A 19,763-nucleotide genomic window follows, 5' to 3' on the forward strand; every position below is an offset into this window, starting at 1 on the left:
TCTGTGTGTGAAAGGATAGTTGTTCAAAGATGTCCTTTGATAGCTCTGTTGTTTCAGGGAGAATAGAATAGCAGGCAAACACTTTTTGAGTGGCATGGCCCTGCACTGTGCCCCCGGAGCAGAGGTATGAGTGGGGACACACACAGGCATGCAGGGACACACACAGGCATGCACGCACACACACACTAAAGTTGCTAGAGATTGATGCTTCCGGCGGTGCCAGTGCGTCAGCGTTTGGGATCATAACAACAGCCAGGGAATAGTGCTGCATCCCAAATGTCACCCTGTACTGTGTACTGACCAGGGCCCTGTGGGCTCAAAAGTAGTGCCCTATGTAGGGAATAGGGTTCCATTCGGGATGCACGCAGTGTTCTGCTCAGCACTGGGATTTGCTGCTTCTATTCCTGTCAGTCAGCGAGGAAATGCACACTAATCTCGGTCATCCTCACCAAGGGGACAGAACAGAAACCCTCATGAAGATCCTTAGCTCCTGTCCTAGAAACAACACCTGATTTTTTTAAACCACGCCAAAGCAGCACCCTTAACTTACCTCAGGGGCACACCACATACAAGCGCATAGCAGTACCCTACTGGTATGTGCTCTCTCTCTGTCTGTCTGTCTGTCTGTCTGTCTGTCTGTCTGTTAACTCACTCACTCACTCACTCACTCACTCACTCACAGTCAGACTGAGATACACACACATATGCATTCCCCTGAACTGGCCGTTGTGTGTGTTACTGCTGGGTGTCTCTGCAGGCGGATCTTTCTCTCTCAGGGCTGTCAGACAGAGCAGAGCTGCTATCAGCACAGGGAGCTATTCTCTCTCTCTCTCTCTCTCTCTCTTTCGCTGTTTCTCCTGAGCCCGTCCCGCTAGGACACTCATCATCTCTCAAACCCCATCTGGAAAAAGTTCATCCAGCAAGAACTCTCTCTCTCTCTCGCTGCGCTCTGACTGCAGGTCCAATCAGGAAGCCCAAGTATGTGGAGAGCCCTCGTGTTCCTGGAGACGCCATTATCTCAGAGCTGAGGAAGGTGGCTGATAGCAAGACAGAGTCCTCTCACAATGGTGAGTGTACTGTGTTTGTGTTTCTATGGGGTTTGTTGGGGTTTGGCTGTGATAGTTTTACAGTTTTATTTGTCGTATGTACAGGATACACATGGTACACACCGTTCAACAAAACTTGCAGGTTCCATCTCGACAAAAAACAACATCATTAATCATCATGAGTAGATCGACGGTCAAGAGACAGAAGGTAGAGAACGTTCATGGCTTGAGTGAGGTCACCATAGGGAGGAGGTGGTCAAGGGGAGAGCCAGGAGGAGACAGGCAGCACGTTTTCATCACCGTGTCTCGCCATCCACGCCGTCAGTGGCTTCGCAGTAGGACTCAGTCAGATGACGTCAGAGTTCTGTACTAGCAACTGGGCTAGTAGCTAGCTAGCTACTCTTCACCACTACCAAAATGTAGCACCTACTTGGGTGTTATTACTGCAGTCACGAGGCGCCAGAAAGCACACCACACTTTAATTGTAATTCAGGAGTGTCCTTATAACTGGTTATTTGTCATCTCTGTACAACTTTGTATTCAGACAGTTGGCATACCTGTAATCGAATAAAAACATTGCATGGCAGCATAAAAAGGGAGAACCATGCACAGTAGTGATCATTTTGATTAACCTATTACAGATTTTTGGAAAATGTATTTCAAATCAAATCAAATCAAATAAAATTTTATTTGTCACATACACATGGTTAGCAGATGTTAATGCGAGTGTAGCGAAATGCTTGTGCTTCTAGTTCCGACAATGCAGTAATAACCAACAAGTAATCTAACTAACAATTCCAAAACTACTGTCTTGTACACAGTGTAAGGGGATAAAGAATATGTACATAAGGATATATGAATGAGTGATGGTACAGAGCAGCATAGGCAAGATACAGTAGATGGTATCGAGTACAGTATATACATGAGGTGAGTATGTAAACAAAGTGGCATAGTTAAAGTGGCTAGTGATACATGTATTACATAAGGATGCAGTCGATGATATAGAGTACAGTATATACGTATGCATATGAGATTAATAATGTAGGGTAAGTAACATTATATAAGTAACATTATATAAGGTAGCATTGTTTAAAGTGGCTAGTGATATATTTACATCATTTCCCATCAATTCCCAATATTTGCATACTAAATTAACAAAATAGTAAAAACATGATTTATTATCAGATTTTCAAAACCTTTAAATTAAATGTAGAATAGAACAATAGGAAATTGCTACGGAAAAATAATATTACTTAGATTTTATTACTTTATTATTTTTCATTCCTTTTAAAGTCATCATCTGCTCAGGCAGTAGCAGCCAGCCAGACAGACCCATCTAACGTTATCTCTGTGCTCCTCATACTGTACTTTTTTTTGTCATTCTATTTAGTTAGATTAGCGTGCTAAAGTATGCTGCAGAGCTGTCTGAAAATCATTTGACTAGTTCTTCAAAGTAGATAAGGCATACCTTCACGAACTGTCTCTATCTCTCTCGCCGTTGTGTTGTGTACATTCCTATCTCATTCGGGTCTATGCGGTCTGTGTGTATCTAACCTAACATACCCGGCATAAAAGTAAATCCGTCTCTGTCTTAGCCGGTAAAAACAGGTGCAATGGATTATGGCCATTGTAGTTAACTACCACGTTGCTGTGCTGAACTAGGTTGAATATTTGCTTGATGAAAACTACAACTCCCTTCAGCTGAGCGTCCCACATAGTTCTTGACTTGATTTCTCTCGTGAATTATTTGAGTTCTCTCTAGTGTCTAGAGAAATGGTGCGTTGGGCTCACACAAAGAAATAAGTAAAATGAATTCAAGTAATTGAACAGATATAGGTCAATTAGTTGTTTAATAACCAAAACCAAAAAAACAAAATGTTGCTTAATTAATTAATTTGTTATTAGATTCAATTATCACTTTATTATCACTTTACCTATCTTTAAAATAACAGGCGTTTTGGTGTCAAGTGTCAATCATAGAGATTGCCATTGAGGGCTTCCACCATTTAAAAGTAGTTAACTGGGTAGGGATTCCTATGGGCTGGGAGTGATCAGCCAATGATCAGAGAGCATTGTCTTCTTCAAATTGGGTGGCCTATGGTTTTTAAACCAAAGGGAATATCCAGGAACCAAGACCAAGATTTATACCAGGGCATTGGTCCCAAGATCCAGTGAATTGAGACCATGACAAGTTAAAGACCGAATTTAAGATCAAGAGTGCATGGGCCCTTCTTCAGTTTTAAGAAGCAGTAGAGTACAAGTAGAGTACAATTGATTACTATAGAGCACAGCTCTACATGTTTAATTTATTTGTAAAAATGTGTATAAACATAATTCCACTTTGACATTATTGGGTATTGTGTGTAGGCCAGTACATACATTTGCATCTTTGCTCAAATGCATGTAATGCCTGACAATATTCCAGAAATGTATGGCTATGACATCTAGTCTATGGGTTGGCCAAAGTGGTTCCTAATTCGCTTCCATAAATTACTCTTTACGTATTGATCAATGGAGAACATTTCTTTGGCCACCAAGCAAAAACTTTGGCAGTGATATAATTTAAATTGTGATGGTGAGTAAAAAAACTAAACTTTGGATTTTAACTAATTTTAACATCCTATCATAATGAGCGCATGTTCACCTTGATAACAAACACGTTTCCCATTTCAAGAGGTAAAAATGTTTAAATTCTATTGTAAGTGCCGTTTTTCAGCGTAATTAAATTATGAGATCGGGCATTAGGCTGTTTTTGATTTAGATTTAAACAAAAACTTTAGAGCCTGGTCAAAAATAGCGCTCTAAATAGGGAATGAGGTGCAATTTGGGCCGAGTCTCAGAGTGAGCAGCTTACTTAAGGTGCACAGGCTCGTAACACTGTACATTTGTTGAATGTTGGGGGGATCAAGTGCAGTCAGTCCCGGCCTCCTTGTCATCAAACAAAGCCCAATATAACCTGCCCTGAGTTTACGCCTCCACCCTCCTCAGAGTACCGTACATTTCCCTCATGTTTTACCCCTCCAGCCCAATTCCCCCTGGCTGGCCTTTCACAGTGGGCTTGCTGATCCCAGAACCCCTCCAGCTCCTCATCCACCAGCACTCTGCCACCAACATGTGTTTACAGGAGTGGGCTGGCCCAGCGTTGTCTTAACCCTGCATGTGCTACAGCCTGTGTATACAGAGACGCTCAGTGCAGCACTCCCCTCTAGGGTTTCAGCTCTGTGCCAAAATGGGATTTTCACGCAATGGAAATTCTACATGACTGTGGCAGATCTGGAGGCCTCCGGACATCTCTGCTGTAGCCTTACTACTTCTCCAGGCCATGGGGATTCTAAACCATCTGACTGACCTGGTGGAAAGGGATGCGACCCAAATGGCACCATGTTCCCTATGTAGTGCACTACTTTTAACCAGAGACATGGGCTCTGGTCAAAAGTAGTGTACTAAGTAGGGAAACAATGGTGCCATTTGGAACGCATGTGAAGTTAACCCGAACAGCAGGGGAAAATGACAAGTCGAGCCGTAGTACACATCTCAGCGCTTGTAGGGACTGTGGAGGGAGCTTTCTCTGGTCATGTTCTGGGGCTGCTAATGCATGCAGTGTGTACCTCTACCAGCCAGCCTCCCATACTTCTTACGCCTCATCTAGAGCACTTACCATAAAAAGAAGAATTTGGACTGCCGAGAAATAACACCGCCATGAGGAATTAGTCAACATATTTCAGTAATGGCAGACAATCATGTAGAATAAGTCATGTACAATTAGGCACTTCATAAGAACTCTGTAACGAGGCCTAATTGGTACGGCTCAGCTGTCGTGAGGCCCAGGTGCACACACACACACTGCTATAGAGTTTCACCTCTCATTCTAAACTCTACACAAACTCCAGTGAGATCACACTCCTCTTTGAATGTCCTTTAAAGTTGTGTGACTTGAAATGTACTTGGGGATGTGTGCTTGTTTCAACCATCGTTCATCCACTCTCATGTCAACAATGAGCTTGTGTTAGTTCTGTGGGAGTAATGTCTCACTGACAGACAACTACACTGACTGACACGCATATTTGGTTGGTTCTGAGAGGTTATGCTAATCATGTGACCACCAGGGTTCAATTAAGAGGGTTTGCAACATCGTCAGTGTAACTGTGGAATGCTGTCAGAGAGGATCGGAATGGGAATGAGTGGAATTTCCATCTGAAGTTTGCAGCATGAGAACTGTGTGACATTTAGACCAGGATCAACAGCGCAGCGGCTCAGACAAGTTGTGAAGAGCCTTTTTTTCTTCTGAACGATATCTCCTTTCCAAGGAGATTTACAAGGTTTCACAGCAATGCCAATGGATGGATAATGAAAGAGAGAAAGAGGGAGTGAATGAGAGAGACTACTGGGTGACTGAAGAGAACGGACAGTAGTGATGGGGGGGAAAAAGTCGATGCAATTACATATCTTTATATATTTTTTGACGATATATCGTATCGTGTCGTTTTGATAGGGAACCAATTTGTTTTCAGCACTTTTATTTCCATGACTGATCAAAACTAGTTTTGTCATGGCTCTCTCTTGTCCCTTTGAGGCAGACATATAGTGAGCATTATGTTTGGAACAACGAATCGCAATAAAATCACAGTATATAATCACAATACATATAGAATTGTGATAATTGCAATACATATTGTATCGGTACCTAAGTATTGTGATAATATTGTATTGTGAGGTGCCTGGCAATTCCCAGCTAGGGGCTTTGTAGGGGGGTTGAATGATTTGTCTATGTGCTGGATGTCACAGGAAAAGCTGGATGTCTTTTTAAGATAACAATTTCAGTCTTTTATGTTGTATTTAATGGATACCACAACTCAGGCACATGGTTTCTGTCCTCCATTTGTTTTTTTGTTGGGCTTTAAAATGGTCTTTCCTTGGAGGATGGGGTTGGGTCTAAGAAAATAAATGTGTGTCTGGACTGGAGTGAAGGCATCTCACTTTGATTTGTCTTTGAAGATGGATACAGTTTCCTGCACACCAGTGGCTTGTGTGTGTGTGTGTGTGTGTGTGTGTGTGTGTGTGTGTGTGTGTGTGTGTGTGTGTGTGTGTGTGTGTGTGTGTGTGTGTGTGTGTGTGTGTGTGTGTGTGTGTGTGGACATGCAAGTGTCTGTCATGCATTTTGCGTGTGTGTGTATGAAACAGAAAGACAGCAGTGGTCACAGACCTCGAGGTATTTCTCTGTCAATCAGGTCTGAACCATAGGTCTCGGTTCTCTTGCTCTGTTCTCTCTCTCTCTCTGTTGTCTCCCTGTTCCTCTTTCTCTCTCTGTTCTCATGCTCTATCTCCATCCCCTCTGCCTTTTCTTTCACTCTTACTAAATCAGGGATTTGAAAAAGTGGCTGAAACATTTCACGTCCGTGTTTCTTGCGACATTCATGCACTTTTGGATCTATCGGCAACCTCAAGAGGTTAATTCGTTGTGGATTTGGATGGAACTAATTGATCGTCTACTGTAAACATTTGCTGTATCTAGGGCTGTTGCAGTGACCGTATTACCGCCACACCATCAGTCTTGAGTCATGACCGCAGTAAAATTCTACATGACCGTTGAGTCACGGTAATCTCCTCTTATGCACTCTGGACATGCCTTGGTAGTATACAACTCGCTAACGACCATCAGGTTGCTAATGGCCTGGTACTCAGGGCTCAGTTGTCCCTGTAACTACTCTGACAGCAATGCATCATCATGTATCATCAAAACCGTATCGTGATTTTAAAACTCAACTCTCGGTGCTCGATCAATTTGAAGAAAGAAGTTGAGTGGAAAACATGGTCATTGTGGATGTTGTTTCAAAGCCGAAAACAGCAAAATGGACAGTGCTTTCTAAGGTGATGATTAATTCAACACACCAATCCACATGTTGTTACGTTACAGCCTTATTCTAAAATTGCTTAAATACATTTTTTTCCCTCACTCCCTCATCCGTCTACCATAATGACAAAGCAAAAACAGGTTTTTAGAATTCTTTGTAAATGTACACTACTATTCAAAAGTTTGGTGTCACTTAGAAATATCCTTGTGTGTTTTTTGTGATATCCAATTGTTAGTAGTTACTATCTTTTTTAAACACTATTTTTTGTCCATTAAGATAACATAAAATTGATCAGAAATACACTGTACACATTGTTAATGTTGTAAATGACTATTGTAGCTGGAAACGGCAGCTTTTTTTATGGAATATCTACATAGACGTACAGAGGCCCATTATCAGCAACCATCACTTCTGTTTTCCAATGGCACGTTGTGTTAGCTAATCCAAGTTTATCATTTTAAAAGGCTAATTGATACCAGAATAGAAAGAGGAGTGGGAGGCTCCGGTGCACACCTGAGCAAGAGGACAAGTACATTAGAGTGTCTAGTTTGAGAAACAGATGCCTCACAAGTCCTCAACTGGCAGCTTCATTAAATAGTACCCGCAAAACACCAGTCTCAATGTCAACAGTGAAGAGGCGACTCCGGGATGCTGGCCTTCTAGGCAGAGTCGCCTCTTCACTGTTGACGTTGAGACTGGTGTTTTGCGGATACTATTAAATGAAGCTGCCAATTGAGGACTTGTGAGGCGTCTGTTTCTCAAACTAGACACTCTAATTTTGCAACATCAGCTTCCAACTCACTCTCAAACACATATATCCCCTGAACGCAGCTCACTCTCCAGATCCCAATCACCTGAATTCTGATCACCTGTTCACAAACATGTATGTCATTTACACACACTATTTAGTTCAGTTCTTTGCACCCCATCATTGTGAGGTATTGTTTGTTTTGGTACACATTCTAGTCGGAGCTCTGTTTATTTTCATATTGTGTATTGTAGTTTTTGGCCATCCTCACTAACAACTTGTTTTGCCTATTCCTTGCAAGTACTTTTGCCTATCAGATTTCCTGTCATCAGCCTCTTGCCTGATCTCCCGGAAAACCTTATTAGCCTTTTCCCTGCCTGTACTGTTAACTTTTTGGAGTCCCTGTGTATGACCTTCTGCCTGCCCCTGGACCCAGCTACCTGCCTCCTCCTGTGGTCCTTTGCAAATAAACACCTGCTGCGTCCTGCGCTTGAAACCAGCACTCTGTCTCCCATCGTACTCATTACAAATGTACTTGTCCTCTTGCTCAGTTGTGCACCGGGGCATCCCACTCCTCTTTCCATTCTGGTTAGAGCCAGTTTGCGCTGTTCTGTGAAGGGAGTAAAAAGCAACTGATTTAAGATGTCTTTGGTACATAATTGGTCTAACCTAAACTTTAAAATTAAACAAATTCAAGTAATCACCTTTGAGTGTGGTCTGCATTATTAAGCATACTGGATGGACTGGTTTCCTTATGCTACGCTCCAAACTTTCTATCCATGAGTCTGGGAGAGAACATATAGGCCTAGGCGATGCTGTTGGTTAATTGATTGTGCAGGGCGGCTTACAGAGTTAGCCTACAATTATAGTGAGTTTGTATATTATTTTGAATAGCCTAATAATAGGGATGTATTATTTATTTTCATAATTAATAGGCTGACACATTACCTTAAGCTACAGAATATATCACCACTCTACATTTCCATCTCCTCCTCTCTCTCGTTCATTCCTTTCTCGAGCGCATAGAGAGAGGGGCTGTCAACAGTGTAGTTAAATATGCTTTGTTGTGAAAACGTGTTACTATCGATTTTCTCGGAACAGATTTCACTCAAATGAAGCACTGGGTAGCTGCAGGAACAGGGTTAGAGAGCCCATTGCATACAGAGTTTGGGCGGAATATCACCTGTCGCGCAGCAAGGGGCTGCATGCTCCTTTTTAATTGTTTTTATTTCACCTTTATTTAACCAGGTAGGCTAGTTGAGAACAAGTTCTCATTTGCAACTGCGACCTGGCAAAGATAAAGCGTAGCAATTCGACACATACAACAACACAGAGTTACACATGGAATAAACAAAACGAACAGTCAAAAATACATTAGAACAAAAGAAAACAAAAAGTCCTAATACAGTGAGTGCAAATGAGGTAAGTTAAGGAAATAAATAGGCCATGGTGGCGAATTAATTACAATATAGCAATTAAACACTGGAATGGTAGATCGGCAGAAGATGAATGTGCAGGTAGATACTGGGGTGCAAAGGAGCAAAATAAATAAATACCAGTATGGTGATGAGGTATGTAGATAGTTGGGCTGTTTACAGATGGGCTATGTACAGGTGCAGTGATCTGTAAGCTGCTCTGACCGCTGGTGCTTAAAGCTGGTGAGGGAGATGTGAGTCTCCAGCTTCAGAGATTTTTGCAATTCGTTCCAGTCATGGGCAGCAGAGAACTGGAAGGAAAGACGACCAAAGGAGGAATTGGCTTTGGGGGTGACCAGTGAGATATACCTGCTGGAGCGCGTGCTACGAGTGGGTGCTGCTATGGTGACCAGTGAGCTGAGATAAGGCGGGGCTTTACCTAGCAGAGACTTGTAGATAACCTGTAGCCAGTGGGTTTGGCGACGAGTATGAAGCGAGGGCCAACCAACGAGAGCGTACAGGTCGCAATGGTGGGTAGTGTATGGGGCTTTGGTGACAAAACGGATGGCACTGTGATAGACTGCATCCAGTTTGTTGAGTAGAGTGTTGGAGGCTATTTTATAGATGACATCACCGAAGTCGAGGATCGGTAGGATGGTCAGTTTTACGAGGGTATGTTTGGCAGCATGAGTGAAGGATGCTTTGTTGCGATATAGGAAGCCGATTCTAGATTTAATTTTGGATTGGAGATGCTTAATGTGAGTCTGGAAGGAGAGTTTACAGTCTAACCAGACACCCAGGTATTTGTAGTTGTCCACGTATTCTAAGTCAGAGCCGCCCAGAGTAGTGATAGTAGTAGTGATGCTGGACGGGCGAGCAGGTGCGGGCAGTGATCGATTGAATAGCATGCATTTAGTTTTACTTGCGTTTAAGAGCAGTCGGAGGCCACGGAAGGAGAGTTGTATGGCATTGAAGCTCGTCTGGAGGTTAGTTAACACAGTGTCCAAGGAGGGGCCAGAAGTAGACAGGATGGTGTCGTCTGCGTAGAGGTGGATCAGAGAATCACCAGCAGCAAGAGCAACATCATTGATGTATATAGAAAAGAGAGTTGGCCCGAGAATTTAACCCCGTGGCCCACCCATAGAAACTGTCAGAGGTCCGGACAACAGGCCCTCCGATTTGACACACTGAACTCTATCAGAGAAGTAGTTGGTAAACCAGGCGAGGCAATAATTTGAGAAACCAAGGCTGTCGAGTCTGCCAATAAGAATGTTGTGATTGACAGAGTCGAAAGCCTTGGCCAGGTCGATGAATACGGATGCACAGTAATGTCTCTAATCGATGGCGGTTATGATGTCGTTTAGAACCTTGAGTGTGGCTGAGGTGCACTCATGACCAGATCTGAAACCAGATTGCATACGGAGAAGGTATGGTGGGATTCAAAATGGTCAGTAATCTGTTTGTTAACTTGGCTTTCGAAGACCTTAGAAAGACAGGGTAGGATAGATATAGGTCTGTAGCAGTTTGGGTCTAGAGTGTCACCCCCTTTGAAGACCTTCTCAAATCATCAATAGGCTATAGTCGCATCATGCAGCCCATATGTGTTTTGATTTCTAAGAAATTCTAAGGTTTGTATCAGTAACTAAAGTTGCCAAATAACTAAAGCTAGCATATAGGACCTGCTTCAAATGATCACTTTTACGCTCAACATAGCCACTTCTTATGCGCTCTCACTCCAGAATGGTTAAAATGTCCTTTCTATTTTATTCCGCTAAATTCAATTACAGTGCCTTGCGAAAGTATTCGGCCCCCTTGAACTTTGCGACCTTTTGCCACATTTCAGGCTTCTAACATAAATATATAAAACTGTATTTTTTTGTGAAGAATCAACAAGTGGGACACAATCATGAAGTGGAACGACATTTATTGGATATTTCAAACTTTTTTAACAAATCAAAAACTGAAAAATTGGGCGTGCAAAATTATTCAGCCCCTTTACTTTCAGTGCAGCAAACTCTCTCCAGAAGTTCAGTGAGGATCTCTGAATGATCCAATGTTGACCTAAATGACTAATGATGATAAATACAATCCACCTGTGTGTAATCAAGTCTCCGTATAAATGCACCTGCACTGTGATAGTCTCAGAGGTCTGTTAAAAGCGCAGAGAGCATCATGAAGAACAAGGAACACACCAGGCAGGTCCGAGATACTGTTATGAAGAAGTTTAAAGCCGGATTTTGATACAAAAAGATTTCCCAAGCTTTAAACATCCCAAGGAGCACTGTGCAAGCGATAATATTGAAATGGAAGGAGTATCAGACCACTGCAAATCTACCAAGACCTGGCCGTCCCTCTAAACTTTCAGCTCATACAAGGAGAAGACTGATCAGAGATGCAGCCAAGAGGCCAATGATCACTCTGGATGAACTGCAGAGATCTACAGCTGAGGTGGGAGACTCTGTCCATAGGACAACAATCAGTCGTATATTGCACAAATCTGGCCTTTATGGAAGAGTGGCAAGAAGAAAGCCATTTCTTAAAGATATCCATAAAAAGTGTTGTTTAAAGTTTGCCACAAGCCACCTGGGAGACACACCAAACATGTGGAAGAAGGTGCTCTGGTCAGATGAAACCAAAATTGAACTTTTTGGCAACAATGCAAAACGTTATGTTTGGCGTAAAAGCAACACAGCTGAACACACCATCCCCACTGTCAAACATGGTGGTGGCAGCATCATGGTTTGGGCCTGCTTTTCTTCAGCAGGGACAGGGAAGATGGTTAAAATTGATGGGAAGATGGATGGAGCCAAATACAGGACCATTCTGGAAGAAAACCTGATGGAGTCTGCAAAAGACCTGAGACTGGGATGGAGATTTGTCTTCCAACAAGACAATGATCCAAAACATAAAGCAAAATCTACAATGGAATGGTTCAAAAATAAACATATCCAGGTGTTAGAATGGCCAAGTCAAAGTCCAGACCTGAATCCAATCGAGAATCTGTGGAAAGAACTGAAAACTGCTGTTCACAAATGCTCTCCATCCAACCTCACTGAGCTCGAGCTGTTTTGCAAGGAGGAATGGGAAAAAATGTCAGTCTCTCGATGTGCAAAACTGATAGAGACATACCCCAAGCGGCTTACAGCTGTAATCGCAGCAAAAGGTGGCGCTACAAAGTATTATCTTAAGGGGGCTGAATAATTTTGCACGCCCATTTTTTCAGTTTTTGATTTGTTAAAAAAGTTTGAAATATCCAATAAATGTCGTTCCACTTCATGATTGTGTCCCACTTGTTGTTGATTCTTCACAAAAAAAATACAGTTTTATATCTTTATGTTTGAAGCCTGAAATGTGGCAAAAGGTCGCAAAGTTCAAGGGGGCCGAATACTTTCGCAAGGCACTGTATATTAATCTGACTATAAAATCATATAATATAAAATAATGGCACGGGAGTTATAAGCATATCTTGTCTACTAAATGAACGAGCCTACAGCCTATGGCACTCCCACTCTCCACTGCACACTCCCACTCTCTACTGCACACTCCCACTCTCTACTGCACACTCCCACTCTCCACTGCACACTCCCACTCTCCACTGCACACTCCCACTCTCCACTGCACACTCCCACTCTCCACTGCACACTCCCACTCTCCACTGCACACTCCCACTCTCCACTGCACACTCCCACTCTCCACTGCACACTCCCACTCTCCACTGCACACTCCCACTCTCCACTGCACACTCCCACTCTCTACTGCACACTCCCACTCTCTACTGCACACTCCCACTCTCCACTGCACACTCCCACTCTCCACTGCACACTCCCACTCTCCACCGCACACTCCCACTCTCCACTGCACACTCCCACTCTCCACTGCACACTCCCACTCTCCACTGCACACTCCCACTCTCTACTGCACACTCCCACTCTCTACTGCACACTCCCACTCTCCACTGCACACTCCCACTCTCCACTGCACACTCCCACTCTCCACTGCACACTCCCACTCTCCACTGCACCCTCCCACTCTCCACTGCACACTCCCACTCTCCACTGCACCCTCCCACTCTCCACTTCACACTCCCACTCTCTACGGTACACTCCCATTCTCGACTGAACACTCCCACTCTCCACTGCACACTCCCACTCTCCACTGCACACTCCCACTCTCCACTGCACACTCCCACTCTCCACTGCACCCTCCCACTCTCCACTGCTCACTCCCACTCTCCACTGCACACTCCCACTCTCTACTGTACACTCCCACTCTACTGCACTCCCTACCTGCAGTAATGCACTCCATCCTGCCCCATATCCATCCACATGACAGCCCTTCCGTGCGGAAAGCAGCCTCTGCTCCAGCAGCGGGCTAGATAGCTGTAGTACAGTTGTGCAATGGAATGTGCACTAGGAGAGGCCAGTGCATTCTAATGGGAGATGTCATCTCTCCTCCACCTATGAACTCTCTGTGGAAACTGGAGATGCGTGCAGCATTCATCAAGTGTACATTAAACAAGCTCCAGTGTTGGGTAACACTCCCAGGCTGCTAATGAGCGCCTGCTGGATCATTTACTTCTCGGCAGGGAGGAGGGGTTCAGACTGCTCCACAAGGCCGGGGCCCATTCAAAGACCCCCCCTCCTCCACTCATCCTTTCCCTGTACCACTTCACTGCCAAGGCTGCTGCTAAGTTTACCGCCTTGTAAACTGCCTGCCGAGGTAGAGGATAATGATGTTGTTTTGGTTTTACCTCCTTCGCCTCCCTACAATTATTGGAATAGCAGAGTGGTTTCCAAGTCTTATTTTTCCATATCTCCAGGCTAGGAAGAGATACGAAGGTCTAATAGAATGGAGCGAGCACAAGGAACTCATTTTCATCCTTGGATACCTCTTGATGAGTACAGATGTTAGTTAGGAAGACTGGTAGCCATTTTGGTTCTACATCCTCTCCATCTTTGTTCCTAGTTTCCTCTGCTAAGTGGTTTGTTGTTCAGACAGTTTGTTTCAGGCCTCCCCGAAGTCAAACCCTTCATATATCGCCGTGTTCTGATTGAACTGAACAATGCCGCTCGGCTGTTCAGTCAATTGCCATTGGAATAATCATTGTTGAGGTTTTTATACCATTATCAAAAGGCTTCGGGGTATATGACATGATATAGGCTATGGCTATGCACTAGGCTATGTGACATGACTGTACACTAGGCTATTATGGTGAAATGGAAATTGAGAGAGGAGGATTTAGCCTAGCAGTAAGGGTATCTCTGCATGCCAATATGGCAGCATAGAAAAATGTGGTGGTTTATATGGCTAAGTCTGACACTTGGCCAGGGTCCGTATATGTCAAGCTACCCAAAGTAGTGCTGAATTAGGATCAGTTTTGCCTTTCAGATCACAGTGAATAAGATCACATGGACAGGGGGGACCTGATCCTAGATCAGCACTCCTACTCTGAGACGTTTGATACATACTGACCCTGGTCTCCTATTCTTCGTCTGAAATTACTCATCAGAGGCCTCAACTGTAGCATATCAGAGAAGAAAAGACATCACATCATCTTTCATATCTATTAAAATATTTAGCCTATGTTTAGTTAAAATGCTTTATTGTCTTGGCAACAATACAGGCATTCCTGACATTCCTGACATACATACAACTAGGGCTGATTTAGTAGCCTACAGTAGCCTACTTGTCCACTGTCTGAAACTGCAACTTAAAGCAGGTACAGCCTCAGTGTTCACAGTAAACGTGCACTGGAAGATGCACAGAACATTTCACAACATTGAAGTTTGCGCTCAGCAGACTTGAAATATATATATATATATTTTTCTACAGCTAGTCTTACTCCATTAGAAATTATTACATTGACAACCCTGTTTGTAAGTTTTTAAATGATATACATCTCAATTGTTTATCTTTTCCAGTGATGAAGACATCGATGTCTCATGGTATGGTGGGGTATGCAAACTTTGAGCACCTGTATCTCTTGGATATTTTGACATTCAGGTCTAAAAAGTCACTTTCTGAGCACTTCCACAATGGGAAAATATGTATGGAAGGTTTTGTTCAAATCAAAAGGGGTGTTGTCAAAAATAGTTTGAATTCAAGTGGATTGAATTGCCCTGCCAAGGTTCTTCTTCTTAGACCAATTCTGTAAAAAAAACTTCATGTATATGATCAGACTGGTAATATATGTGTATTAATTGTGTGGCACAGCTGAGTGAGCATTTTTTATTTTACTGGACTGATGGTGCCTGCATCTTATGGTCAGTTTCAGTGGAGGTAGGAAGAGAGCAGCAGAGAGGTCAGCCTCTCATCGTCCCTCCGCTCTCCCGTCCTCCCTCCGCTGAGACTGACCAAAAAGGGGACACCATCTTCCAGCTGATGGCGAAACTCGAGTCACACCACATTATTTCAGCCCCATGCACAAATTCATGTTTTTTTTATTCCTCAATATTAAAAATACACAAGCCGCTAATAATACAATGCAAGCCTATACATGTTGCTACTCGTTGATTGCAGCTGCAGTGCTGGTTGTAGCGTGAGTGGAAGTTGGGAGAATTGCATTTTACAAGTGTTGAATTAAAAGTGATGACAGTGCTGGATAAAAACTTAAACTCATAAAAACAGCAGCTCTTTGCTGTATTCATTGACAGCCTTTCTCTAGTCATGATTTTTCAGAGGTGTGTGCTCAGCCCCCTCATGTATGACTGCGTGGCTACGCACGTCTCCAACTCAATCATCAATCAGTCAATCAAATGTATTTATAAAGCCCTTGTCACAGCAGATGTCACAAAGTGCTTATACAGAAACCCCAAACAGCAGGCTATTCCGATGTAGAAGCACGGTGGCTAGGAAAAACTCACTAGAAAGGCAGGAACTTAGGAAGAAACCTAGAGGAACCAGGCTCTGAGGGGTGGCCAGTCCTCTTATGGCTGGTTTAGATTATAAGAGTACATGGCCATTAAGGCCAGATTGTTCTTTAATCTGTTCAAACACTCATAGATGACCAGCCGGGTCAAATAATAATCACAGTGGTCATAATAATCACAGTGGTTGTAGGGGGTGCAACAGGTCAGCACCTCAGGAGTAAATGTCAGTTTAGCCGAGCATTCAGAGGTTGAGACAGCAGGTGAGAGAGAGGGAGAGAGAGAGCAGAGAGCAAAAGAGTCTAAAACATTAAGAACAGGTCAGGTTTCCATAGCCGCAGGCAGAACAGCACGACCAAGTGGACTGGGGACAGCCAGGAGTCATCAGGCCAGGTAGTCCTGAGGCATTGTCCTAGGGCTCAGGTCCTCCGGGAGGGGAGAGAAAGGAGAGAGAGAGAATTTGAGGGAGCATACTTAAATTCACACAGGACCCCAGATAAGACAGGAGAATTACACCAGATATAACAGACTGGCCCTAGCCCCCTGGCACATAGAGTATTCCAGCATAGACACTGGAGGCTGAGATGGGGGGTCAGGGGACACTGTAGCCCCGTCTGACGGTACCACCGGACAAGGTCAACCAGGCAGGATATAACCCCACCCACTTTTCCAAAACGCAGCCCCCAAACCATTAGATGGATATCAACAGACACACCAACTAACTACCCTGAGACAAGGCTGAGTACACAGCACAATCCTAAGGGGGTGCAAAACCAGATAGGAAGATCAGGTCAGGGACTCAACCCACTCAAGTGATGCACCCTCCTAGGGACGGCATGGAAGAGCACTAGAATATGGAAAAAAGCTGCATCGAAATTTTCTTGATATGTTCGTCAAAAGAGAGATCAGGGTCCAGTGTAATACCGAGGTCCTTCACAGTTTTATTTGAGACTACTGTACAACCATCAAGATTAATTGTCAGATCCAACAGCAGACCTCTTTGTTTCTTGGGACCTAGAACTAGCATCTCTGTTTTGTCTGAGTTTAAATTTAAAAAATCATCCAAGTTAGCTGACAACACAACAGTGGTATGCCTGATTACAGCCTACGGGGAGGAGGTGAAAGCCTTGGCAGAGTGGTGCCAGGAATCGTCAAACAAAACAAAGAAGCTGATCGTGGATTACAGGAGAGAGAACACGCCCCCATCCACATTGACGGGCCGCAGGGGAGAGGGTCAAAAGCTTCAAGTTCCGGGTGAAGAAGGTGCTACAGAACCTCTTCAACCACAGCAGGCTGAAGAAATTTGGCTTGGCAACAACCTATCCATGACCTGTTCACGCTGCTACCATCTATAAAGCGGAGACCGTACAGGCACATCAAATCTGGGGCCATGAGATTGAAAAACAGCTTCTATCTCCAGCCCATCAGACTGTTAAAGGGACATAAAAAAAATGTCACTTCATTTTCATCTAGCACCACCCCAACATCATCATATGTGAAAATGGCACGTGCCTATGTTTTGTAGTAACAAAGATAGAGAAAGCTAAGTGTTGTCAGTGACATCATCAGTGTGCATCGTTTGATTTTTAGCTAATTATGAGTAGGCATTGTCTACAAATTGATTGATGAGTCTCAGTTTTGGATTTATTCCATCTTTCGACAGTGTGCGAGTCTACATATCTTCATGTATTCTTATTTTGACTCCTACGCACCTGGAACAGACACTATTCAGTAGTAAGGACCATAAAAAAGTGCAGATGGCCTCAGATACTGTATTCTAGTCATGGCTCTTCCTATATAACTACTGTTGTGCACAGCTTTTCTATTCATATACTCTCTATACACACCATCTCACACACACACATATATATGTGTGTATATGTATATATATATATATGTGTGTGTGTGTGTGTGTGTGTGTGTGTGTGTGTGTGTGTATATATATATATATATATATATATATATATATTTATATTATTATTATATATATTATATTTATATTTATACACTGCTCAAAAAAATAAAGGGAACACTAAAAACTAAACACATCCTAGATCTGAATGAATGAAATATTATTATGAAATACTTTTTTCTTTACATAGTTGAATGTGCTGACAACAAAATCACACAAAAATTATCAATGGAAATCAAATTTATCAACCCTTGGAGGTTTGGATTTGGAGTCACACTCAAAATTAAAGTGGAAAACCACACTACAGGCTGAGCCAACTTTGATGTAATGTCCTTAAAACAAGTCAAAATGAGGCTCAGTAGTGTGTGTGGCCTCCACGTGCCTGTATGACCACCCTACAACGCCTGGGCAAGCTCCTGATGAGGTGGCGGATGGTCTCCTGAGGGATCTCCTCCCAGACCTGGACTAAAGCATCCGCCAACTCCTGGACAGTCTGTGGTGTAACGTGGCTTTGGTGGATGGAGCGAGACATGATGTCCCAGATGTGCTCAATTGGATTCAGGTCTGGGGAACGGGCGGGCCAGTACATAGCATCAATGCCTTCCTCTTGCAGGAACTGCTGACACACTCCAGCCACATGAGGTCTAGCATTGTCTTGCATTAGGAGGAACCCAGGGCCAACCGCACCAGCATATGGTCTCACAAGGGGTCTGAGGATCTCATCTCGTTCCCTAATGGCAGTCAGGCTACCTCTGGCGAGCACATGGAAATGTCACCCCACAAAGAAATGCCACCCCACACCATGACTGACCCACCGCCAAACCGGTCATGCTGGAGGATGTTGCAGGCAGCAGAACGTTCTCCACAGCGTCTCCAGACTCTGTTACGTCTGTCACATGTGCTCAGTGTGAACCTGCTTTCATCTGTGAAGAGCACAGGGCGCCAGTGGCGAATTTGCCAATCTTGGTGTTCTCTGTCAAATGCCAAACGTCCTGCACGGTGTTGGGCTGTAAGCACAACCCCCACCTGTGGACGTTGGGCCCTCATAGCACCCTCATGGAGTCTGTTTCTGACCGTTTGAGCAGACACATGCACATTTGTGGCCTGCGGAGGTCATTTTTGCAGGGCTCTGGCAGTGCTCCTCCTTGCGCAAAGGCGGAGGTAGCGGTCATGCTGCTGGGTTGTTGCTCTCCTACGGCCTCCTCCACGTCTCCTGATGTACTGGCCTGTCTCCTGGTAGCGCCTCCATGCTCTGGACACTACGCTGACAGACACAGCAAACCTTCTTGCCACAGCTCGCATTGATGTGCCATCCTGGATGAGCTGCACTACCTGAGCAACTTGTGTGGGTTGTAGACTCCGTCTCATGCTACCACTAGAGTGAAAGCACCGCCAGCATTCAAAAGTGACCAAAACATCAGCCATGAAGCATAGGAACTGAGAAGTGGTCTGTGGTCACCACCTGCAGAACCACTCCTTTATTGGGGGTGTCTTACTAATTGCCTATAATTTCCACCTGCTGTCTATTCCATTTGCACAACAGCATGTGACATTTATTGTCAATCAGTGTTGCTTCCTAAGTGGACAGTTTGATTTCACAGAAGTGTGATTGACTTGGAGTTACATTGTGTTGTTTAAGTGTTCCTTTTTTTTTGAGCAGTGTATACAGTATATACAGTTGAAGTCGGAAGTTTACATACACCTTAGCCAACTACACCAAACTCAGTTTTTCACAATTCCTGACATTTAATCCCAGTAAAAATCCCAGTTAGGATCACATTTTAAGAATGTGAAATGTCAAAGTAATAGTAGAGATAATGATTTATTTCAGCTTTTATTGCAAGACCCATTTGCTTCAATCCACATAATTTTTCTTCCTCATGTTGCCATCTATTTTGTGAAGTGCACCAGTCCCTCCTGCAGC

At 43.7% G+C, this 19,763-nt stretch overlaps 1 protein-coding gene across 6 annotated transcripts in view; it reads left to right on the top strand.

The window, feature by feature from the left end:
- The window catches only part of LOC110520058 (protein TANC1), a 277,467-nt gene that overhangs the window by 124,990 nt on the left and 132,714 nt on the right, over positions 1–19,763 (top strand). For all 6 annotated transcript variants that reach the window (XM_021597043.2, XM_021597046.2, XM_021597045.2 and 3 more), the window contains one exon: positions 960–1,067. In XM_021597043.2, the coding sequence (XP_021452718.2) occupies positions 960–1,067 (108 nt within the window). The remainder of the gene's footprint in view (positions 1–959; positions 1,068–19,763) is intronic.

The sequence above is a fragment of the Oncorhynchus mykiss genome, chromosome 3 (assembly GCF_013265735.2).
Source record: "Oncorhynchus mykiss isolate Arlee chromosome 3, USDA_OmykA_1.1, whole genome shotgun sequence".
NCBI classification, from domain to species: Eukaryota; Metazoa; Chordata; class Actinopteri; order Salmoniformes; family Salmonidae; genus Oncorhynchus; species Oncorhynchus mykiss.